The sequence below is a fragment of the Pistacia vera genome, unplaced genomic scaffold (assembly GCF_008641045.1).
Source record: "Pistacia vera cultivar Batoury unplaced genomic scaffold, PisVer_v2 Contig1025, whole genome shotgun sequence".
Taxonomy (NCBI): Eukaryota; Viridiplantae; Streptophyta; class Magnoliopsida; order Sapindales; family Anacardiaceae; genus Pistacia; species Pistacia vera.
In genome coordinates this window covers 33,241-59,704 of record NW_022195056.1, presented here as the reverse complement: position 1 = coordinate 59,704, position 26,464 = coordinate 33,241, and the positions used below count along the sequence as shown (strand labels likewise).

The following is a 26,464-nucleotide window of genomic DNA, read 5'->3' as shown; positions in this document are numbered from 1 at the left end:
CTAGCCACTCACAAGCTTGGCATTCACCTGCCACACTGACGATAGCCATACCTCCTCTATCCTTGCGCGACGTGGCAGCATTTAGACGACACAAACTCTTCCTAAACTCTGATTGGCCCTTGCAAACGTAAGCTTATGTAGCCCTGATTTTTTAGGCATAACATAAGCTCCCTAGTTTTTAAGGTTTAAGGATTGAACCTTGAGAACTTCATGATTATGTCGTGACTTGACTTATCCAGAATGAAGCTTGATCGAGTTGATCAAGCTGTAAGGAGGTCGTAGCATAGGTATCTAAGAATAGCATAAGCAACTTGAGGCGGCCTTCTCCCACAGGTTCAGTGACATGGGTCAAACCCTACTCAGTGCCATACCAACATGCTTTGAATTTCATCCGTAGCTCGCGACCTGAGAATACTTAGCACATTTTTACCGAAAAGCAAGGAATCACATCATCTCGAAACCGATACACAGTGAAGAGTGTTTTACTCGAACAACCTCTTCAGATGTTATCTGTTGTGCTTGACAGCTAGTCTGACCAATTAAATAATCTTTATTTTGACATACATGTCTATTGCGCAATAAGTGTCAGCCATATGCATTAAATGCAATCCATGCTAAAACGACATTCCCTTTTAAAGTATTAAATATAGATAAGGGCGCATTTAATGTGGAGGAGGTAACCGCGCCAACGCTTGGTTGCTCCAATAGAGGGAAACGTCGATTGGCACTCATGAAGCGTGAAGGTTACTCTTCTCGTGGATTAACGACACATGGTCGTAATCAATGGCGAGAAACATATCCCGCCCAAGCGTCGCTTGCTTAGGAAAACCAATCGTCGTTTTTCCCCTATAAAACCCCAGGCTCACCTCAAACTTTATCACAGAACTCGCATTTTCAGATAGAAAAACAAAACTCTTGCACAATTAGTCCGCTATTCTTCCAGTTGATGCGCACTCTCCATTATGACAGGAAGTTCATTCCCAACTGTCAAGAGGTAAGGAGGACTTCTCCTTCATTTTCTTTTATTATTTTTTTAATAGCTTGACTTTGCGGTAATGGTGGGTATGAACTACCTGGTAAGCTTTTATGGTGCGTATTTCCAGACAACGGTAAGAAGAGAGCTTTTTTCTTTATAAAAAGTGAGAACTTAGGGCACAAATCATTAGGGATTCATTCCCAAGGTTTTTAGGGTTTCTTTTGCTCTTCCACATCATCATACAGAACACTATACGGAGATTAAGTTTTCTTTGCATGTTGTCCATTTTTCAGACTTTAGGAGCAATGGATACTTCAGTGACTAGAGCAGTAGAGAGGACGAGCTCACAGGCGTTAGGTGCCCTAACAAGTCCCATGCAAGAGGTCTTATTAGTGGCCACCCGGCATGAGATACAAAAAGCAGTGGACCAGTTCGCGCTTAGCATGGATGTCTACCAGCATAGGACATACACAGCTTGGAATCCCCCAGCGGGAATGGCTGCGATCTCTGAGGCAATCTTTAAATGTGGCGCGTTGATTTTCACCCCTTCATTAGATCGATCCTTGACCACTTCGAGGTCACACCATTATAATTGACACCTAATGCGTATATGATAGTTGTTGTTATGTATATCACATGTGGCGAAAATGGTCTTAGCGAGCTGACAGTGTTGGAGCTCACATGCACTTACTATCTGAAGAAGAGCAAAGATAAAGATTTTTTTTACCTCTCGAAACGATCTACGATCGAGGGAGGAATATTTGGTTACCCCAGTAACGTCGGGGCCTATGAGACCAAATTTTTCTTTTTTGAATATGAAGGCGTTTGCCAATTTAGGGAGCTGAGTAGGTTTTCCTTTCCTTTAATTTGCGAACTATTCCTTTTTCTTCAACTCTTGTATTTAACAAACTTTTCGTCTCTTTGCAGGAAATAAGACGACCAGATTGATGGCTCTGACAGATTTTAACCGAATTGTGACATTCGATCATCTACTCAAGCAGAATTACAATGCAAGATTACTCGTGACAATTGCCAACCTAAGAAAATACGGTTTTTTCAATCCAGAAGTATCTTTGGAACCCTTAGCCCGTAAGTATCTTCACACTTAGAACCCCTTTCATTTGCCTGAGGTGACCTTTTCGCTAATATGATTTCTTGGTGCGCAGCGACCATGCCACCCAGGCTTCCAAGGTCGTCGACGAGGACTAGGGGGTTTGTATTTTCCCGAGTCGCCTTGACTGAGCCAGTCGAGGCAATCCCTGGCGATATCCCTACGGGAGAGATACAGATTGGTGCCAAAAGGCGAACACCCACATAGCGGCATGTGGAAGCTTTTTGGCCCGCAGCTACTCATACCGCTAAGCAGAAAAACAAGAAGAGGAAGCAGCTGCTTGCTGAGGAGGAATCGAAGTCCAAGTGGAGGGTTTAGAGGTGCCGCCGGGGGGATCGCAACCTTACCAGACTTTTCACTCGTGGGTGCCCCTAAGGAACGCGCCAAGCACTTCTACGGCCCCCGAGAGCTCACGTAAAAGAGAGGGGGAAGTCGCGGTTGCCCAAATGAGAAGGGGCAAACAATGGGTCGACGAGATGCCAGTTCCTTTGAGGTCAAACACGCCTGTGCTAGGTTCCATCGGGCAACTCCTGGAGCATCTGTAGCCGGTGGCGTATACCCTACAGGAGTGCTAACTGGTTGCGGCCTTTGAGGAGTTCGTGGCTTCCCGCCCCGCCAACCTGGTGGCTACTACATTCCAACTACAAAGCTGGGTAAAACAACTTGTCCTTGTCGAGACTTTCCAATATCAGTTGATTTTCTAACCTTTATGACTTTCGAAAAAATGGAGGTTAACTCTTGTTTCTTTTCTCATCCAGTCTTTACTCGCCTTGCATATGGCCCAACAGAAGATCGATCTAGACTTTGCTGAAGGGTTCCACAAGTTGAGGGAAGAGAATACCAAGCTGAAACAGGACTTCATAGCTCAGGATGTAGAGGTGAAGGCAATCCATATTCAGGCGAACCAATACTAGGTAGAGAGAAATTATGCCCTTCGCATAGTGGACTTCCAGAAGGCTGAGCTTGAGAAGAGAGGCAATGACAACAAGAAGCTCCAAAAGACAGTGACCAAACTCACCAAAGAATGTGGCAAGAAAGAGAATGAGCTGAAGGCAAACTTTGAGCGTGCCATGAAGGTGGAGGAAGACAGAGCTCAATTGTGGGAAAACTCTAAGAAGCAGAAGAGAGCTCTGGAAGTGGATCTTGAGCTGTCCCAAGGGTGAATTACTTCATTAACTGATCAAATAAAGCGGCAAAATCTTGAACTCAAAAGGAAGGTCGTTGACTAGGCAATACAAGCCATCTACAGCTTGCGACCGAGGAATCCAGGGATAGACCTCTCCGACCTCCCGAATGAATATCAAGACATCCTTGCTTTTATGGCCCAAGCTGATAATGCCGAAGAGGAAGAGGGACAAGAGCCTCCTTCGGAGGATGACCAGCCGGAGGCATACATCCCTGAGGACCCAACAGTTGATCGGATGGTCGGTGACCAGCCAGGGGATACAAAGGTCACGCCCGCAAAGCTTGGAGGCGAGGACCAGTGATCGCCTCTTCTACTTTTGCACAGCTTTCCTTATGACTTCCCCTTTTTCTTTTTATCTTTTCTGCTGCCTACTATACTTATTTTAATCATATATAAAATGAGTATTTTCGACCATTTGTGATAGCACTTCTATAATTCGAGCACTTCACAAGACTAATATTACACATCTGATGATGAAACTTGTAAAAATATCGTAACGAACAGAATCATTCAAAAGAACATGACACAAATATTTGTTCAAGATAAAGTAGAACAATCTTATTCATAAAGATTTCAAGGAAAACTTTACAAGTAAAAGAAATTAATAAAATTAAAAGGGAGTTCGGAATTACTAGTAATAGGGGTGAAGATGCTCAGCATTTCAAGCTCACGGTACTTCGGAACTGTTAAGCCTCTTGAGGTGATACGCTCCAGGTCGTATTACCTTAACAATGAGGTATGAACCCTCCTAGTTAGGTCCCAATACCCCCGCACTCGATTCCCTCGTACCAAAAAGGACTTCTTTTAGAACCAGGTCGCCGACCTGAAAGTCTTTTCTCCTGACCTAAGAGTCAAAGAACCTTTTCGCATGCTGATGGTAGGATGCTATCCTTAACCGAGCCTTGTGACAGTGTTCTTCAACTAGGTCCAGACTTGCACGTAGAAGTGCTTCATTGTCTGATTCATTGAATAGGTCTCTCCGAAGTGAACCAATCCCCACTTCCACTAGGATCATAGCCTTGCAGTCATATACTAGCGAGAAGGGCATTTCGGAGTTGTTCTATATACCCATAGAACTTCTAGGAGATCATCGACCCAATTGCCCTTGGCAGCGCCAAGCTTGGCCTTCGGTTTGTGCTTGATTGTTTTGTTGACAGCTTCAACCTAACCATTGGCTTGCGGTCTTGCAACTTAGGCGAATTTTTTATGGATCCCCAGCTCATCACAAAACTGCTTGAATTCATCATTGTCGAACTGTTTCCTATTATCAGAGATGAGTGTACAAGGAATCTCGTAGCGGCACACTGTATTCTTGAAGACGAAGTTTTTGAGCTTCTTGGTAGTGATCGTGGCAAAGGGCTTGGGCTCGGTCCATTTGGTGAAGTAATCTACTGCGACCACAACATACTTGACGCCCCCTTTTCCGGCTGGCATGGGCCTAATAAGATCAATTCCCTACATAGGGAATGGCCAGGGGCTTGTCATTGTCGTTAGCTGGTGGGAAGAAGCTCATAAGATATTCGCGAACCGTTGGCACTTGTCACACTTTTTCACAAAATTGAAAGTGTCTTCTTGAAGTAAAGGTCAATAGTATCCTTGGCGAATGATCTTATTAGCAAGGGATCGTGCGACGGTGTGATTACCGCAGATCCCTTCATGTATCTTCCTCATAACGTAGTCTGCTTCTTCGTCGGTCACATATTGGAGGAGAGAGGCGTTAAACCCTCATTTGTATAACTGATCTCTGACGAGCATGTAACGAGCAGCTCTAGTGTGCAGGATTTTTTCCCCAGTCTTGTCACAGGGCAGACTCTCATCTCGGAGATACTAAATTATCGGAGTCATCCAAGAGAGCTACGGTTTGCTTGGGTGAGTTGATACTATGAATCTCTATGTACCGAACTGGAATATTTTCTGACACATCTGAGTCTAGCGATGAGACTATTCTTGCTAAGGTGTCCGCGACAAAGTTACTATCTCTCAGGATTTGCTTGATCGAGAAGTACTTAAAAGGCTCAAGTGCAGCCTTAGCTTTCTTCAGATAGCTGATCATGTTCTCTTCCTTGGCTTGATATTCTCCCGAGATCTGATTAAAAACCAGCTAGGAGTCTTTGTGAATGATGATCGTGTCTGATCCCATTTCTCACGCTAGTCGTAGACCCGCGAGCAACACTTCATATTCGACATCATTGTTCGTAGCTTGGAACCCAAATCAAAGAATTCCATGAGTGCTAGTCCTTTAGGGACTGAGGAAGAGAAAACCTGCCCCAACTCTTTTTCTGTTCGAGGAACCATTGACATAGAGGCTCAAACTCAATAAGTTTTGAATAGTTTTCTGGATGACTTCATTGGCTAGCTGCTCGGATTCTCGATTTGGCCGGTATGAGAATTCCGAAATGAAATCAGCGACAACTTGCCCTTTGATGGTTGCCTTTGGTCTATAATGCAGATTGAACTAACTCAATTCCATTGTCCATTTGAGTAACTTACTTGAAGCTTTCGGCTTCTGAAGAACTTGCCTGAGTGGGTAGTTGGTCAAAACATGGATTGTGTGGGCATAGAAATAGGGTAGTAGCTTCCTGGAGGCAATCAGCAGGGCATAAGCTAATTGCTTCATTTCTAGATACCACATCTCAGCGTCCAACAGTCGCTTGCTTGTGTAATACACTGGCCACTAAACTATGCCCTCTTCCTGAATGAGAGTTGTACTGATCGCATACTGAGAGACGGATAAGTAGAGGAATAGGATTTCCTTGGGAAGAGGCTTGGATAGGAGATGTGGCTTTCCAAGATGTTCTTTTATATTATGAAAAGTCTACTCGCACTCTAGAGTCCACTCGAACTTCTTGTTGGCCTTGAGTATATTAAAAAATGGCAAGCAACGATCTAATGCTCTCGATATAAAGTGACTGAGAGCCGTTATCCTACCATTTAGGCTCTGAACTTGTTTTCTGTTGGTCAGACTTTTCATATTAAGAAGAGCTTGGATCTTCTCGGGGTTGATTTCGATTCCCCTTTGCTTAACCATATACCCCAAAAACTTTGCTGAGGATACTCCAAATGAGCATTTAAGAGGGTTGAGCTTCATCCTGTACTTTCAGAGTACATCGAACATCTCAACGAGATGCACTATGTGATCTGAAGTGACATGCGATTTGACCAGCATGTCATCAACATAGACTTCTATCGACTTTCCGATTTGCTTGGAAAATATACAATTAACTAGCCACTAGTAAGTTGCCCCAGCGTTTTTTAGGCCGAAGGGCATAACCTTGTAACAATATAGTCCCCGATCTGTAACGAATAAGGTATGCTCTTCGTCAGGTGCATACATCGGGATCTGATTATACCCCGAGTAGGCGTCCATAAAGCTCAGTAGCTCGTGCTCGGAGGTGACATCAACGAGCTAATCCATCCTTAGCAAGAGAAAATTATCTTTCGGACAAGCTTTATTGAGGTCGGTGAAGTCGACACAAGTTCGTCACTTGTCATTGGGCTTCTTTACCAAGACCGAATTGGCAACCCATCTCGGGTAAAGCTCCTCTCAAATAGACTCGTTTAAAAAGAGCTTATCTACCTTAATTTTCAAGGCAGCATAATGCTCAGGGTCCATGACTCTTCTCTCTGGCGAACCGGTTTGACTGCACTGTCAATATTGAGTGCGTGACATATAACATTTGGGTGGATCCCGATCATATCAGCATGATTCCATGCAAAAACATCAACATTCTCTCTAAGGAAGTTTGTCAAGCTTTTGGCGAGCTAGAGGTTGAGATTACTTCTAATTCTCAACACTTGGGTCAGCTCATTTTGATCGACCGATACCTTAGATAGGTCATCAACTGGCCTACTATGAGGGCACTCCTAGATATAAGGATCCATATTGTATTCTACTGAGCCGAGCTATGGCTCGATCCTACTGATCACCATATCATGCTCAAGGATGCCTATTAGCTTTCCCTTTCTCTTGCACGCCATCTACACTGTTCTTATGTAGCAGTTGCGATTTGCGCTGAGATCCTTTTACTTCCCCAATCCCCATCGAAGTGGAGAACTTCATTTTCAAATGGTAGATGGAGGTGACTGCCTTGAAACTTCATATTAGAGGTCGTTCTAGAATGCTAGTAAAGGTGAATAGACAGTCTACCACCAAAAACTCTGTCATCTTGGTCATTTCGTTGGTCTCACCCAACGTGACCAGGAGTGAGATCGTTTTCCTAGGAATCAGATGATCCCCAGTAAAACATAGAGAGAGATGGAGGTAGGCTTCAGGTCTGCCTCGTCCAATTGCATTTTTTCGAAGGCTTGCCGAAACAAAATATTCACAGCATTTTCATTGTCAACTAACATTCTGTGGACTTTGCACCGTCCTATTTCAGGCGCGATTAGGGGTGTCAACCAAGCTAAGCCGCTCGCGAGTTGGCTCGGCTCGGCTCGTTAAATACTCGAACTCGACTTGATGATAAACGAGCCGAGCCAGCTCGAATAAGACTCGAATTAGGTATCGAGCCGAGTTTGAGTCTACCCTGGCTCAGCTTGATTCGGCTCGCGAGTCAATAGTGGCTTGTTTAGGTTTTTCTGCAAAAAAATAAAAAAAAATTAGGCCTGTTTTGTAATTTGACATATAAAGTTTTTGAAATTAACCCAAACCCCAATTAAAGTTTTAGGATTGTATAATTTGTTGTGTAATACATTATTGATGTGTTGATTTGGATCTGATTTGTGTTGATCCAGATGTGATTTATGCTGATTTGAATGCAAATTTATCAAAAATTGGATCTGATTTGTATAAAATAAGATCTGTGGGTTATATAAAAAATGAGGCAAATGAGTCGTAATCGAGCCATAATCAAGCCAGTTCGAGCTCAAGTTAAGCGAGTCATAATCAAGCTTTTCGAGTCTAGTCAAACGAGTTCGAGTCGAGTCACGAGCCTGCTCGATTATAAACGAGTTGAGTCACGAGTCGAGTTTTCCTGACTCGATTGACTCGTTACTCGGCTCAAACTCATTTAATATTTAACCAAGTCAGGCTCATTTAGGGTGATACTCGACTCTACTCGACTCGACTCGACTCGGCTCGTTTACAACCCTAGCTGCAATTACGAGTGCATCCTCATGGGGATAATGCAATCGCACTGCGTCTTTCTTAGAGAAGGTAATCTCCTCTTCCCTGTGAACCTTAGTGGGTCGCGGCGTCGTGCTCATCACATTTAGGGGTCATGACGAGCTTCCCGAGCATACATCTCTTAGGCACCTCGAGAGTTCCCCCCGGGGTGTGGTCCTCCAAAGATGATCCCTACACAGTAGAGACCCTTGCAACCACGACGCTTCTTTCTTTGTTTCTCTTGATCCTTTTCCCGAACGAGAGTCAGACAATTAACATACTTTTTGAATTGCACCTACTTAATGAGGTCTTCAATTGCTTGCTTGAGAGCCCGACACTCATCCGTGTGTGCCCATTATCCCAATGATAGCGATAGTACTTTTTGCTGTTCCTGGCTGAGGGGAGATTCTTCATGAACTCTGGCTCTCCTAGCAAGCTGGCCTCCTCTGACTTATCCAAAATAGTTGACATTGAGGCATTCAAAGAGGTGTATTGACTTTTGTCGTAATCGCGATGAGGAACTTGGGCACAAGATTTTTTGGGCTCAAATCGCTGCTTCTTTCTTTTCCGCTGATCGTCATTAGCCTATCTGTGATCAGCCTTTCTACTGTTCTCCCCCCGATTGGGAGCACCGGTTGAAGGACTGGGGTTACGGTGATTAAGAGCGACCACGCAATTTTTTATTCGAAGATACTTCTCAGTGAGGTTGTAGAAACGAGTGAGGGAAACATCGTCCTCGGATTACAGTTCCTTTCACAAGTTAGTCTGCAGGCGAACCCCAGCAATAATGAGAGTCCGAACGGACTCTTCGGGAGTGTGAGCCACTTTATGGAGTTCCTTGTGGAATCTGTCTATGTAAGACTGAAGGGATTCATTCCTCTCCTGCCGTATGTTACTTAGATAGCTCAACGACATCGAGAACTTCCTATTCCCCTGGAAGTGTCTCAAGAATGATGAGCTCATTTATTGCCACGAGCTAATTGATCCCACGGGAAGTGATCTGAACCAGCGCTTGACATGGGCAGTTAGAGTTACTGCTAAGCAACGACATTTGGCCAAGTCAGAGACTTGGTAGAGTTTCATGAGGTCGTTGAACTCGTAAAGGTGATCTTGCAGATCAGAATTCCCATCGAATGCCCGCATGTCGGGTATTCTAAATCTCGATGGGAAAAGAGCAACTAACACTGTTGGAGAAAAGGAAGACGCCTCAGCGACTTTCCCACGCTCATTCTGCTAATCCTTAAGCTGATCCAAAGCTCGTTGCAGTTCCTCAATCTAAGGTAGTGGAGCTACCTGATGATCATTTTCCGCAACGTGGGTTTGACCTTCACGGTTGTGGTTAAGGAAAGACTGCAAATCGACTCTTCCTCAACTCAGCCGAAAGCTCCGGCAAACCTTGACACATGCTGGCTAGGGCCGTGTGAAGGCATTGAATGGCTCGGGGAGTTTTCCCAATCTTCGCGATTGTCACAGGCGATGGGGGTTCCCTGCATGATGACGGTCGAGGTCATCATTTCGGTGATATTGGGAATCTCCCTGCCTTCTACTTTTGTAGGAGTGCCCATGGGACGGATGGCTCATACTACGACATGTCTCCGAGTTGCAATGCCACATGTATTCTACCCGTTGCGTGACTGGTGTTCGCTAGTCCCTCGGAGCCCTTTGGTCCACTGCTCGCCACTTGCTTTCCCTTACTTTTATGCGATGTAATGGGCGCGGTACGGGCTTTTGCCCTTTTTTCCGACCTACAGGCGTCTTTGGCGGTGGCACCGCCTCATTGGACTCTGATGGTATGACCCGATCCAAACAATCTAACCTTTGGCTAACCGTTTGGAGAGTATTGTTGAACCTCTCCAGGTAATTGATCACGGCTGGGTTGAGTTGTGAGCTTAAGGGAATATCTGCCATGATATTTTGTTGGACTGGCAGCACTTCGGGAGAAGTGTCATCTTGTACCCGGGGGATTTTCTCATTATCAAGGTCGGTTCGCTCACTTTCAAAACTGTGAGCTATTTGTTGATGGGTAGGACTGATCGATTAGAGGTTTCTGATGAAGAACAGATACTAAATCAAGTCCTCCTTCTAGTGCCAAACTGTCAATGCTTGATTTTGACACCAACCACTAACACTTGTAAAGTGCTAAGCGGACTTAGAAATTACATGTGATATGAAAATATGCAATGAGAGAATAAATAAGAAGCAGTTTTTAAAGTGGTTCGGATACTCAAAAGCAAATCCTACGTCCACTATGGTTGTATTAATAGATGGTTATAGTCAGGTCGCATACAGCGAGCTGAATTACAAGCAATTGAGAGTTTAAATACAGGGGGAAAGAGAGAGAGAGAGAGAGAGAGAGAGAGAGAGAGAGAGAGAATGCTTTGGAAGACTGAAGATGAACCAATCCCATAACCGAGAGAGGAGCCCTCTATTTATAGTTGGATTCAAGGTAGTAATCATGATTCTACAGTCGAGCAAGTGTGGTACAATTCCTAACCCGCTTCTCATTGGTTGTCTGCACGGGGGACATCCTTAAATTGCGTAGGGCTTGGGCAGGTGGATAATTCCTAGCCACTCACAAGCTTGGCATTCACCTGTCACACTAATGATAGCCATACCTCTTCCGTCCTTACGCGACGTGGCAACGTCTAGACGGCACAAACTCTTCCTGAACTCTGATTGGTCCTTCCCTGATTTTTTAGGCATAACATATTGTATGAGAATATTTGTCAACTACGTGAAAGATTAACCTATTAGGTTATGTTACCAATTATCTATCTTTTGTTAATTTGTAGAACCACATACTAAATGAGAACTTAAGCCTACTTTGATACTCACGTTTTGTTATTTGGTAAGCCATTTCTATTAATTTCGGTATAAGAACTTAACCTTACCCAACTATATTTGGGTGATCGAGTGATTTGATATAAATTTTTGAGTTATTTAAAAAGTTTTTAGTTTGAGTCCCTCTTCGATTGATAATAGAAGTAGCTGCTAGAGCTATTATCCAATCGGTAGTTTCAGAGTTCCAAAAAATTAGTTGAGGTGTACGTAAACTGATCCAAATATCTCCGGTCATAAAAAAAATACAATAAATACTTAACGTCACCCTGATACCCTTTTTGTTAATTTTGCAGCCACATATCGATCGAGAACTTAGGTATATCTGATACTATTTTTTGCGGCCTCTTGTTACAGATCTTAAAAGGCTCTTGTTGCAGGTATGTCTCTTCTACATGGAGGCTTAGGCCTTTTAAGCAACCCAAGTTTAAGAAAGACTGGGCTTGAAACGGGCTGTGATCTTAATCTTATCGGACCGGTTGAAGTGAGCTTGATCATCGAGTACGAAATCCCAGAACCGAACTGAGTTGATGATAATAATGGCGGTCCCACGGTAACTTTACTTGCCTTAAAGGAAAAGTAAGTGTAAGTTGTCATAGAAACGTGCTTTTCACTCTTTGGAGTTGGGTCATAACTTTACTTCAGTCACTACAGACAATTACCCAACGGTCAAAACTCAAAACATATTTGCTTTCGATTGCATTATAAATTCAAAATTAAATTATTATTTTTTGCAATTTCTAAAATTGGCTAACTTTTTTACTAAACTATTATTATTACACTAAACAAATTAAGATATTAGGCAAATATGCTTATATCATTAATGTCATAAATTTGGTATTTTGCAAATATAATTTCTTTAAAAAATTAGACAACACAAACAAAATATACAAATAGTTTGTATATTTTGTTTATTCTAAATAATATCAAAATCGTTGTTCTTATTTGTATAAAAATTTCATCCATTCACTTTGTAACATATAATTTGTTTGAAAATTTTGTATATTTAATATTGGTTTTTCTTTCCTAACTTCTCATAAATTCAGAATAAATTAAAAATAAATCTAAATAATTTTCCAAATTGATTAGAATAAATAATAATTCAAACATTTGTAGTACTTCTTTCAATGTTGAAATACTATATGCAAACGAAATAAATTAAAATAGAGTAACACTATATTCACAAGCACTTCTCATTAATTTTTTCTCACAAACATCACGTGTTGGCTTGTAATTGATCAGTTTGTATGGGTCTCGTCTATCCAATAATGAATCTCACTTGACCAAACCAATTACAAGTTACCACATGGGATTAGTGATAAATATTAGTGAAGCTTATTATCCATTAAAATAATGGTGTGACAATTATACTTTGTATGGTATGATATTTGGATTCATTTGTGCTTATTTTAACTATTTTTAGAAACTTGAAGTTAACAATTAAGTAAGTCTTTAATAATTATCCATTATTAAAAGTCGTAAAATTCAAACTCTAAACTTTTTAAATAATACAGCAAGAGTTCCAAACTCAAATTATTATGGTTAACATAAACAAATATTAACAATTATTACAAGTGTAGACCTTTTAAAACTGATACAAAAATCATTTAGAACTTCAATAAAATTTCACTAAAACCCATACATAAATTTATGAAAAAGTAGAANGCTTCTAGTCTTTCGGTTAGAAATCATTGGTGGTGTTTTGGAGAGCAATTCGAACATGACAATGATGAAAGTTGGTGGCTTTGGTAATAGGATAGGTTTTGACTTATTGATTGGAATGACAAGTGATGCATGAGTATGAGCATGCTAGTGTAGGATATGGAAATTATTTATTTTTTTTTTTTTTTCGGTAAGGTTGATGAATTTTTCAAATTAGAACAATGGCATCAATCACCTCGTCGTTAGGTGGAACTTTAACATTGGAATTTGAAATGGTATGTCCATGTAAACTAGGTTTCGACATGGTGCTAAATTAAAGGATAACCATTTGAAAGCTTTAGCGAGTATTTTTCATGTAATTAGGTTTATGATATTTTACATCGCCTTTCAAGTGTGACCATTAATAGCCCATATAGCTTACACCCAAAGATTGCATTTCATTGGATATGATATGATGGGATTTTGGTTTATCTGCTTCATAAATTATAACCATTAACCTTTGGATCTTTAGTGAATTTTTAATCTTCAAAATATGTGGTTGAGAGTGATTTCTCTGAGCTCATCTAGACACTGTTTTTCGGAGCATATCTTGGACTTATTTATCCCCTGATTTAGTTGCATGATTCTTTTACTCCTTTTCTTTATTTTTTTGGGAAAATTTATAAAAGAAAGAAAATGTCTTTTCATATTAGAACGAGTGAGCATCATCGTTATTAATCTTATTTAACCCTCTTAGGACATTTTTAATTAACTTCAAATTGGATTTATCTAAAAGAAAGATAAATTCAAGTAATTACTCTTATTTGTAACTTCTTTTTTGCAGTGATGGACAACTACAAGAATGTTCCTCAGTATCTTTACGGCCTTAGTGCTTCACAGATGGACATGTTCATGACAGAAGATAACCCTGTACGCCGGCAATGTGAAAGAGTTACTGAGGTTCTTTCTCTATAGATGCTTTTTGGTAAATTTGAGTGGATTACTGATGATGTAAAACAAGCAAAAACAATTACTTGTTAATAGCTGGTGTAAACAATTCCTTACAGGAAAGCATTTCTTCAGCCCAAAACTATTTGAATAATGGGGGTATGTGGAGTCTGTCTGACATGAATGATAGGGGTCCTTCAAAGTACAGTATGAGTGTGAGCATGTATCGCGGAGGGGCCCGAGGATATGGAAGACCCAGAACTGCACCTCCTGATTTGCCTTCTTTGCTTCTAGATGCTCGGATATGCTATCTTGGAATGCCGGTGAGTCTTTTTACCATGTTGCACCACCATCTACCTACTGGCTAAATTTTCGTATTTTATGTTGCCATCTCCTTTCTGTTCAATCCTGTGCACCATTCTGATATTTTCCTCGTCACTGTTGCAGATTGTACCTGCAGTAACTGAGCTTCTGGTTGCTCAGTTTATGTGGCTGGATTTTGATAATGCTACAAAGCCTATATATCTATACATTAATTCTTCTGGGACACAGGTCAGTGTTGGACGCTCTGAAGATTTATTTTTTTGTATGAGATGCTGGTGTAAAATCAATTGTCATAGCCTGCTGGAAATGCATCCACTTTCTGCTAATCATTTGTTAATATGGTTTTTTCATGCAATTTAGAATGAGAAGAAGGAGACTGTTGGATCTGAAACTGAGGCATATGCTATAGCTGACGCAATGGCTGTAAGTATATTTATCGCTCACATGTGTTTGACTATATTTATCTGTTTCAGGAATGCATATCTTTGGTCATTATATGTTATAATATTTGTCAAAAAAATTTGCTCAATGTTCAGATTGAATCCTTTTAATATTTTTCCATACTATTAAAAGAACAGCTCCCTTTACAGTCCAATTTCTATAAAATGGTTTAGATTACTCTTTTTTTCTTTTTTCAAGTGATTTGACCTGCTTTAATGTAACCTCTGCATTTCTTTTTTATTTTTCTTAAGTACTGCAAATCAGATGTCTACACTGTGAATTGTGGAATGGCTTATGGTCAAGCAGCAATGCTTCTCTCTCTTGGGACAAAGGGTTATCGTGCTCTACAGCCAAATTCCTCAAGTATGATTCATTTTTGTTTTAAGTTTTATAGATTAACATGGATTTTTTGCGAATAATTCTACTGCTGTAGAAGCTTGTGAGGGTCACACTGTTTACATCTTCTACTTCATTTGGGTCAATGAACATGATTGGAGAATCAACTTTTACTTTGGCATACCTTATCAATCATTCCTTAATACATTTTTCAAACCAAATCTTCAATAAAATGGTTCTGCTATTGGACTGCTTCAATAATGACTGCAAGGGAAAGAACTTTGGATATGATTTATGACATTAAAATGGATTAAGTACAAATTTTATGGGACTTGTAATAGTTATGTGAGAATGATAATGGAGAGAGTAATGAATTGCTGGAGGAAGTTTTGAGTATTGGTAAAGCAGTTTGTCGATTGCATACACAGTTGACCTTTTTTTTTTTTGGCGTCATATTGCAACTTCTGTTTCTTCAAAGAATCTAATTATAAAGTTCTACGAAACATTTATTCATGGATTCGATGGTCCTACCTCATCAGATCACATACGACTTGGTATGTGCAGCCACCGATATTTGATCCCCTGCCTTTTTTAAGATGGGAACCTTAGGATAACTAGGTGGTCCCTGAACACTTGTACCACTGGGTCAGTTTTTGGGTACTTGGAGAATGATTTAAACTTTTTGTTACCCATGGCTTTATCATCTGAATGTTGAATTTCAGCTAAACTTTACTTGCCTAATGTTAATGTTGAATTGCAGCAAAACTTTACTTGCCTAAAGTCAACAGGTCAAGTGGATCTGTCATTGATATGTGGATTAAGGTGCTCCCTCTCTTTCAATATCTCTACTTCTATCTTTCTTTGAGCGTTATTCTGAACATGATTGCATTTAGGCCAAAGAGCTAGATGCCAACACTGAATACTACATCGAGCTATTAGCAAAAGGAACAGGGAAATCGAAGGAAGAAATTGCTAAAGACATCCAGCGACCTAAATATCTACAAGCACAAGAAGCAATAGATTTTGGCATTGCAGACAAGTTAATCAACGCAAGGGATACAGCTTTTGAAAAACGGGTAATGCTTTCACTTCATTGATCTCAAACTTGTTCTTTTTTATTTTTAATGCCCTGGTTGTATTCTTATAAACAAATTCTCTAAAATCAGGATTACGACAAGCTTCTTGCTCAGTCAAAAGCCATGAGGAGGGCCGCAGGAGGGGCAGGTCCGCAAGCAGCTCCTTCCGGGTTTAGGTGATTACTGATTACAAAGCTGTAATATATGATACTTAATATACATGGAATAGATTTAAGCTCGTCAAATCTTCATTTCCATATGGGATGCATCGAGCCATTGGCTACATGTGGCGCTTCTGCTGATCTATAGTAATGATGCAGACAATAATGGTGTCTATTCCGAATTTCCGATTAGTAAGCATGTAGCTTCTTCAGTTTCTAAATGCTGTATACGATGTATTTGGAAAATGGGTTAAGCTAAATTTTTCTACCAAAAACTTTTGAAAGGTGATTCTTACGTTGCTTCCTCTAATTATGCCCCCAATGTGGAGCTAGTGGATCAATTTATGTTCTTGCATGCGAGCAGCAGATACAATTTAGACGTGAATATGTAGAAAAGGCTGACACAAAAGATAAAATTTACTGATGTTGATGCAATTTTCTGAATTAGATGTTGTGGGATTTCTTTAATTTTATTTCAATCGGGTGAAATTTAGATCAGGGTAATAGTAACAAAGAAATTAACGTAGTAAAGATGACTTCAAACCTCATGTCAGTATCATCATTACAGTAAAGTTGAACCAGAAACGTACAAGCACAAACTTAATACAATGAATCTCAATCTAGACTGACACAGGTCTAGTCGAAATTTTGATGCTTAAAATTCAAAACAAAAAGATGGGGGAAAACAAAACGATTTCATTGAACGACTATGCTATGAAGATTAGTTCACAAGAATACAAGTTAATAAAGAACTTGCAAACTATGATACAAAAACAGTTTTCAGAATTTTGACAAGCTTCATCAGTAGGAAATGAAGCCTATACAGAGTACTAAAAAAGATCGCGTATTTAAAAACACTATAGAACAAACATGGATGTCTTAACAAAAATTACGCTGGAGGATTTGGGAACACTTTTGGCTTAGGCTTGACTTCTATTTCATTTACACTGCGTACAAATATTGCATCCGGTTCATGTCTGCAAAAAGAACAAACACGTTTTAGGATTTAGCTAACATGACAACTAGTGAGAGACAGCGAGAGAGTCATTTCTTACGGCTTATCTCCCTCTTCAAACGTGTAACTTGATGCGACAGCCAAAAGACGACCATCTCTGCTAAATGAGAGTGCTGCAATGCTCGATGGGTATTTCGAGTACTGCAGAAGAATAGCGTGATGATAATTATAATAAGGATATTTTCCGCAGGTAAATTTATTGACCATCCCAAACATATACACAACACCCCAACTGTTTACCTGATACAGCCTCTTTTTGTTGTTCCCATCCCACACATTCACGAAACCATCACAACCTCCAGTAGCAAAAGTACCATAACTGCAGTTCAATTAGAAGCAAGTATGAGCAATTAATTATGTGAGTGAGAAGAAGATGCTATATAACTATTTTCAAACCCATAATTTTAACTTGATACTAAACGCTGATTTCATAGAACAATTTATTTCTGAAGTCTTGAGCCAACTTGTAAGTGTAAAATAATCACGCTAGATTGTATCAATAATTTCAAAATTTTCAATTTATAACTGAGTAAAACAAAAACAAAACTGATTTTTTTAAGGACTTCACATTTGAACTCACAAAATGCACATTTCAGAATTCAGTTACACCAAGTTAGCTACATGTTTGCCAGACATACTCTGAAACAGAAAATTCCTTATGGGAATTGTTCAGTGCCAGTGGTTCTTGGCTTCCATTCTCAAGTTGATTTACTACTAAGCTAATTAATTGGCAAAACGCCTACCAATATGTAACATTAACCATTTGATTTGAAACATCCTACCGAATTAAAATTGCTATAACATAAATATTAATGAGACAAGGATCTTCAACAAAAATGCAAAATGACCTGGTATCTTAACTTCTGGCCTCTCATCTCTATGCTGTTTTATCAATAAAAAAATCAACGATGTGACTTAGAAACTTACATAGGGTGAAATGCAATGGCATTTACTGGATAAACAATGTCTCTTCCAGCCTCTGATTTTCGGTGACACTTAAATGCATATCTGCATAACATATAAAATCATTAATATGTAGTTAAACAACAGATGAAAAGACACTCTGTGCATAGCAATAAGTACAAGCATACATGCATCTCTGCCCATTAATGTATAGTCACAAGGAAAAGACCATGACTCGTATCCAACCAATGATAGTAGTACACATCACCTCAGAGGGTGTCATTGTAATTAAACTAAGACAGTATACATAATATACCATAGAAAGACGAAGAAACCCCAGATTTTCTGAGAAGCTGAAAGAAGTCACTCATACTTTTATTTAAGATACCTTAATTTGAAACTTTTTAAAGAAGAATATTTGATGGCTCAATTCAGAAAGAGCAAAAAGAAGAACCAACAATTACCTCAATTATTTGTATTACAGAACTAAAGACAAATGAAAACACTACAGAAAGCAATCAATTCTATATCGTAAAAGAAAATATTAACACATACTTTTTGACTTGACTAGCTTCTGAGAGATCAAAAAACTCCATTGCAACCCGTCCTTCAACAGAACTAAGAGCATATCCTGCATGCAGTTATGTGGATGAAAAAATATAATGTCCAATGGAAGGTAACTAAAGGCAAGAATTAATCATAAGAGACAAATAAATTAGCTACTATCAATTATGAGCTATAATAAGTCCTCATCATGATAAAGGAGTAATCTGCACCTGTTCCGTTAGGGTAACAGCGCACACATCTAGTCTGATACTTCAAAGAAGATTCCCTCCTTTGCTCAGGTTGAGACATATTTCGTAAATCATAGACATTTACATTTCTTCCTGCAGTTGCCACGACTAGACGATTTCCAACGAGGGATAAAGAGTAAACACGCTCAGGTTGAGGGTATGTTCCAACAAGAGTGCGCTCCTGGCCACTTGCACCTCTAGGATCCCAACACTTGAGAGTTTTGTCCCAACTACCAGTAATCACTTGCCCTGTAAGCAATCAAAATACAGAAGGAAATACTATGTACTGAGAATTTTCCACATAGAAAAAAAACAGATAATAAACCCTTCTCCAATCCTATACATTCAATCTCTGAATGAAACAATTTATAGCATCATCACAAATCATTCTAACTTATGAAAAAAGGACATGAAACAATATGATGATAATGACATCTCCAAAATGACTCTGAATAATGATTAACAATAACAATCTCTTACAATAAAGCATCCAGTATTTTACATTTTTATATTGCTCGACTATTAAAACATAAATTTATATAGCTCTTCAAATTCCACAGATCAGTGCTACACCTGTATGTATACCAGTATGCTACAAATACTGAAAATGCATATTAATTATATGTACATTGCTTGAAATTATCAAGTTCTTCTATTGTTATCTCTCAAAGACAATCCAAAAGAAATGACCTAATTTACCAAAAGCATCAGTCACTCAAATCACCACAGAGCACCATTACCAAGGAAAGCAAATTAAATAATAAAGGGAGCTTGTGAACTATAACTGACCTGCCGCGTAAGAGTACTCAACACAACGAACAGGTGCATCATGCCTTCCCAAGATATCCTCTTTGCCATGGTTGAAAACTAGCCTGAAACATTAATACCACAATCTTAAGCTTGACAAAATAGTCAAAGATAATTGACACAACAAAATGAGAAAATTCAGATAGCATAGATGCATCTCATACACAATCAGGTGTATTAGTGCAATCAGATTTAGTTGAGTAACCACCTAACATCTATGAGCATCAATTAGTAATAAGAAACCGCAACCAATCATATGCAAATAAAATCAATTATCTAAACATTCACACAAACAACCATTAGTATCAAGAGATCAGCACACAATTCTTCACAACCAAAGCAAAAAATGAGTCATCATATGTGACGAGAAGAGGGAAGAAAAGGAAGGAGAGATGAAAAATAACTCCCACGGTTCAAAAGAACATGTAGAATGGTCAAAGAAAACTGGGCAAGAAAAACCAGGCACTTTGGTAGATTTGAACGCATCTATAAGTTTCTTTGATATTTTTTTCACTGAGATAGCAGGAATGTTTTCAGTTCATTACCCTTAAAATAATTGTCAAGGAAAAAAGGGCATTCTATTGTGCATTTGTTATGTCAAGCAGCAGTCATCAATAAAAGATGCAAGATTGGATCATTAAGAATCAAGGTGCTAGACCAGCTCACTATGTATAAGCTAATAGCCTAAGTTGATACTAGCCTTGCATTCATTTCTTCTTTGTTCCCGTAACTTCATTGCCAGATACTATGCAGTTAGTATTAGAATTAATGGCATCTGGCCAACAAAAGATATGGGAGTTTTAAGTTTAAAGATAGACCCGGGAAGTGGTGAAATGCAACAACATAAGGTAAGATTCTTGTCATCATCTCTCATACAGAAACAAGTCATTTCATGTCTTTATTACTCATAGAGATCCAACACCATTTTGACTAGTGTTACACTGTTGCTAGATCCATAAAATAAGCATTGTGATACCCATGTACCTTCGTACTGTTTTTCTTTCTCCCTTTTTTATGTTCATCTCCATATCCGTTAAAAGTATTGTCAAAGTACTACTGTGTTCCTCCACCTTGTATCCCACCTTCTACAAGGGAAAGAAGGAAAAATGGACAAAGCAACCTATAAGCATGGTAGTGCAAGACAGGTGGACATTGTCTTCCTTCTAAATTCCCTTTTAACTACATAAAGTACAGAATATTTGCACTTTCAGAAATATGGATGCTAACTTCTTAATATATTATTAACAAATCTAACCTCAAAGCTTAAGCCCATAGTGAAACATTACCTATCATATGACTAGCCTTGTCAAAATCGTAGACTTCATTAGTGTGGAACTCTAACATACATGACATAGAAAATGAACCCGAAATAGTTTCCATTTTAAAAGATAGAATACAAAACACATTCTTTCCTCTTCTTTTCTTCTCCCAGACAAACAATTAATTAAAGTATGTCACACAAATTAAAATTTTAAACTCAAAAGTAAACGTATAATCAATGGTTTAAAGAAAAAGATTCTTTGAGCTTCCTGAAGATTTAGCCAAATTACAAGCAAGGCTCATGATTTTAAAAATTGGCCAAAACCTACATGAAGTTTCATAAAATTTAATAGAAATCTCCCCTGCCTATCTGTTTGTACTTAGACCAAATATTAACCTTAACAGAGGAAAATGCAATATATCTTAATTTAAAAACAGTTCGCAACAAATAAACACAACAATAGTTTAAAAAAAAAAAAAAAAAAAAAAAAATTAAAATGATAATTATCTGAACTCTTGCCGTAGTCCCATAACCACTGAAGTAATATAAAATGAAAAGTTGAACCTTTGGACCTTTGGTATCTTATAACTACATGTTGCATGAAATTTTCTCTAAAGAAAAACTGAAAGAAAGAGTAGACTAACCTTCTGACAGTATGGTCGGCGCTGGCACTGAAGCCAGAAGAGTCATCGTGGAAGCAGCAATCAAGGACGGGCCCGCCATGCATGAACTCTCCTCGCAGAACATTTGTGCTCGCGTCGTACAATCTCACACTCTGTATCACCGATCAAAACAATTAGCTCTAATTTTAATTAATTTAATAAATAAATGTTGAGGTCAGAGGTAGGTAAGTGAGAGTGTATGTACCTTATCCCATGAGGAGACAAGCAGGTGATCGTTGTGGTTGGAGAAGCGAAGGTTGGAGATCCCGTCGGCCGGCGGGTTGGCGAGCTCGCGGCCGGAGGTCGGAGGCGGGTGGACAGCTGTCATCTCCTGATTGGTTAGGAAATGCCAACGGAGAGAGTCGTTAGGGTTGTGCAACGAGCGACAGAGAGAGATAGAGAGAGAGGGAAGGAGATTTGAAATGAGGAAGTGAGAGTTATATCTATCTAGTTCTAGTGAGGTTTTTTTTTTATTTATTCAAAAAAAATTTGAATTTAAAATGTCAAACCTGATAGAGTGGGACTGTGAGAGAGTGAAGGTGAAAGCTGCTCAAGTTTGGGCCTTGGGGGGCTCTTTCGGCTTTTGGTGGGTTAAACAACTAAGGGCTTTTGTCTTTTGGTGTTACTTCATTTATTTATTAAAATTTTTATTTTAAAATAGGGAGGTGATTTTTAGCCCAACCAAATTATCTTCACTCCCACTTTTAAATTTATTTTTTAGTTTTATAAATTTAACCTTGATTTAAATTATTAGAAATAACATTATAATTTTTAAATATACCCATATTATATTTTGATATTTTTGTTTTAATTTTTAATATTTAATCTTACATAAACCCTAACCCCAAATTTTCAAATCATAGTTCAATAGTAAAGATTTATCACAAATTTTTGAACAATGATATGAGAAATTTAATATTGAGTGTTAACCCTAAAATATAAATTAGAATAGTAATTTTTATTTTCTTGAAAATTTATTAATCAATAAATTGGATAATTAAAAAAGCCATTTTTGAGAAATAAAAATTGTAGTTGTGTTTTCGGAAAAGCCGAATGAGCCCCTGAATGTGATGTGATACGTATATTGTGAAGAAATGATGATTGTATTATATAAGAAAAATGCTATCCTTACAAAGACTCATACAAAGAGGGCTACAAAGTGACATCATCCAGAAGAAAAAAACAAAGAAAAAACTGAAAAAGAGAAAGAGAGAGAGAGAGAGAAATCATGAAAATCAAGGTTGGGGATTGTCTTTGTATGCCTCCTTTATATGTGTCTTTGTAAAACTAGCATTGCTCATTATATAAATGAATACGATAAGTTTGTATATACCAACCTGAATTTCAAATTCAAATGTGGGTTTGAAAAAGATTTATTTGGAATACCATTGATGGTATTGGGACCATCATCGGATACTTTTTTATAGTAACTTGATTCAAATTGAGATTTCGTACCCAAACATCTTACTCTTACAGTACTATCAAAATCTTATTATTGTATTGATAGCTTCTGGCTTGTATGAATAAACTTATAAGATGTGCACTACATATACATAAACAAATTAATGTGACACTATTTTTTTTTTTTTAATGACAGGAGGTGTTTGAATATGTTTGTGTGCATCTCAATTAATCTCTCAAAACTCTAGAACTATCAACCAAGTAAGAGTTCCAATAACTACCACTATTAGGGGTCGTGGGAACTTAAACTTCGTAGACCAGTTAGATCTTCTCCTTACTCTTTTACCATAAAAAAAAAAAAAAAAAAATTAATATTGGGAAACTATGTTAGATCCTCGTTTATTCTTTTACTATCAGCTTACCTAGTAGTGGTTACTATTCTTTTATTGACGTATCACTCATTTATATTTATTAAGCACATAATGAGTTAATTTTTTTTATATATTCATCTCTTCACTTCATGACATATCAGTTTGTACGAAAGAATTTGTACATCTAGTATTACTTAACTTAAAAAATAAGATAGAAATATTAAGGAAGCCTGAAGTAGAGGCTTATAAGAAAGTGAAGTGAAAGAGAAGGCAAAAGAGGTACAAATTCTCTATCATTTTTATTCATTTCTCTTTATTTTCTTTCTATTTAAACAGTCAATTACCATAAATGTCATTAAAAAAAAAAATCATTAAAATAAAATACATCTTCTATAATATATACATGAGTGTTTCAACCTTTAGGGAAAAAAAAAGAAAAAAAGAAAAAAAAAAAAGCCAATTTTTATTTCTTCTACGGCTCAAATTGTGAAATCCTTTAAATTTCTAAATTGTGGGGCGACGTCGTAAAATTATTATGGGCCTCAAATTGTGAAATCCTTTAAATTTCATAATATCTCCTATTATATCAGGAAACTGTTCAATATATGAAACTTTTTAATATATTAAAAATACATTATAAATATAAAATCCTCTTGAGAGGATTATTTTTTAATTGTTTTTAACATATAGTTAGGATAAATTTTTCCAGCATTGGAATCCGGTAATGGCTTTTTTAACTTTTGTAAATTATTTAAAAATAAATATTATAAATATCAAGTTAAAGGTAAATAACGTAAATAAATTGTTATTAATAAATACTTGGTTAAAAATTTAGTTGAAAAATAAATATAGATTAATACAGTGTAATAATGCACCAAACATCAAACTATGTTTCGTATAATATTATAATAAAACCAGCCTGTATTAATGTCTTTAAAACAAGAATAATGATAAATTTACACTACTTTTTTACATAATTTTCATTACATTATGATGTGACATATGCCACAACCACACAAATTCTATTATAATATTAAAAATTCAAAATAATTAAAAATTTGTGTGGTTGTGACATATGCCAAATCATGATGTAATGAATATGATGTAAAAGAATGGTGTAAATGTAACATTACTCTTGAAACAAAGTATAAGATAAATTAAATTTTTTAATAAATATAATTTAAAATCAGCTTTATAAAGAGTTTTGGAGTTAAATAATAGGGAAATTAAATAATTAGCCAAAAGTTAAGGGGCTATAAAATTTGACCAACTCTCCCAACCCTATTTGTGTTCTAATTGCCTACAAGACCTCCTTGTCCGACATTAGAATAGTCCGTGCAAAAGAGAAGGGTTACTCGTAGCTTCTCTTCGATTGTTTGTTTACCTTTGATCCAATCATTTTAGTTCTCTCACATTCCCATACCATGGAAGTCTTTTATCGTGTTTTAGTCATTCTATTTTCCTCGCTCAGAAGGGGCCTATAAAACCCTCGAAGAGGTAAGCTGAGTCCTCTATCTTAAAACTTCCTGTAATGTACCATCCCGTTGAAGTTGATTTCACATAAGATGATTGATTGGATACCTTGATACTGCTCTTTGGTCTACTCATATAACCAACAAATGTCATTTTTCTGAAATTACTCTTATCTATAAACAAACTTTTCTTCCATTTAAAAAAGAAAGGGGTTTGGAGAGTTTTTCTTATTTTCAAAAATCCAATACATTAATCACAATCAAAGATGACATTAATTTTTTAAGGTGACAAGATTTCTTGCAATATTACGATTATCGACTGAATCTGTGCTGGGGAGAAAGAATTGAACTTGTTAGTATAAGTTGTTATGATTTAGGATAGATGTTACGGTATAGGGTTAAGGTTTAAAATTTTTATAGCTTTAGTGAATCTCATTAGTGTGTTTATATGGACGTTGTTTTTGTGATTGATTTCAGTTAGGAGTGTTGAGGGCTTGTTTGATTGATTTTGGGTTAGATTTGCTTCTGTGACATTTAGCAAGATTTTCTCAGTTTGTGTGATTTTTTATGCTAACCAAGGGAAAAATTGCCTGTTTTGGGAAAACTTACGATAGCCCAAGGAAAAATCATGCTAGGTGGAAATGTGTGTTTGTGTGTGTTTTTGTTTCAAAGTGTTGAGAGATAAGTGATGATGATAGTTTGATATTTGATTAAGTTGGTTATAAAGGTATAACATGGGAAAGTTGGTTAATTAATAACATCCCCAAATTTTGGCTAATTTAATTAATTTCCTTAAATAATATTATTATGCCAGAAAAAGTAGGACTGACGTGGAGCCTCGTCAGTAAAGGATGGTTAGAGTTCAGAAGGGTTCTGTGCCGTCTAGGTGCGGTCACGTCGCACTTAGAGCAAGTGGCATGGCTTCTATCAGTGCAGTAGGTGAGTGCCAAGCCAGCAAGCAGTTGGAGATCGCCCACGTGTCAAAGCCCTACTTTAATCGAGGAAATCCCTTGGACAGGTGATCAATGGGATGCAAAGAAAGGATTTGCACGGCACCTACCCTCTTGCAGCTTTCATAATGATTTCCTTGAACTTTCCCATTATAAATAGAGGACTTCCCTCTCATTTGAAAAAATTACCTGATTTTACACTAAAATAACTCTCTTTCTCTCTCTAAACTGTAACTTAGCTCGCGGAACACGACCTGATCTCTCTCTCTTATTAATACAATAGCAGTGGATGTAGGATTCACTTTAGAGCATCCGAACCACTTTAAATATTGCTCTTCACCTTTTATTTGATTCAATCCCCTCATATCACGTGTGACTTCTAAGTCATTTTAGCTTTTTACACGTAGAGTAGTTGGTGTCAAAATCAAGCATCAATAGTTTGGCGCTAGAATGAGGGCTTGATTTAGTACCTACTCTTCATCAAAAAAATCTCTGACTAATCGGTCCCACAACAACAAATGGCTCGCGATTTTGAATCTGAGCGAACCAATTATGGCAATGAAGAAATCCCCCAGATCCTGGAAGACACTTTTCTCAAAATGCTGCCAGTCTAGCAGAATATCACGAGGGATATTCCTTTAAGCTCACGGCTCGACCCAATCGTCATGAGTTACCTGGAGAGGTTC

General features: G+C 38.0%; 2 protein-coding genes across 2 annotated transcripts; one reads left to right on the top strand and one right to left on the bottom strand.

Moving 5' to 3' along the window:
• The first annotated feature begins 13,701 nt into the window (after positions 1–13,701).
• On the top strand, positions 13,702–16,444 carry LOC116122850 (ATP-dependent Clp protease proteolytic subunit-related protein 1, chloroplastic-like). The gene is made up of 8 exons (XM_031408655.1): positions 13,702–13,816; positions 13,924–14,127; positions 14,252–14,356; positions 14,489–14,551; positions 14,821–14,932; positions 15,666–15,727; positions 15,799–15,981; positions 16,072–16,444. Exons 1-8 carry the CDS (start codon positions 13,703–13,705, stop codon positions 16,159–16,161), a joined length of 933 nt encoding a protein of 310 aa, XP_031264515.1. The 5' UTR covers position 13,702; the 3' UTR covers positions 16,162–16,444.
• Positions 16,445–16,824: 380 nt separating this feature from the next.
• On the bottom strand, positions 16,825–22,064 carry LOC116122890 (mitotic checkpoint protein BUB3.1). Its single transcript, XM_031408694.1, has 9 exons — positions 21,790–22,064; positions 21,567–21,697; positions 19,644–19,726; positions 18,837–19,103; positions 18,616–18,691; positions 18,085–18,165; positions 17,398–17,476; positions 17,198–17,298; positions 16,825–17,119 (listed from the first exon to the last, which is right to left on the bottom strand). Exons 1-9 carry the CDS (start codon positions 21,910–21,912, stop codon positions 17,032–17,034), a joined length of 1,029 nt encoding a protein of 342 aa, XP_031264554.1. The 5' UTR covers positions 21,913–22,064; the 3' UTR covers positions 16,825–17,031.
• Between the last annotated feature and the right edge of the window lie 4,400 nt (positions 22,065–26,464).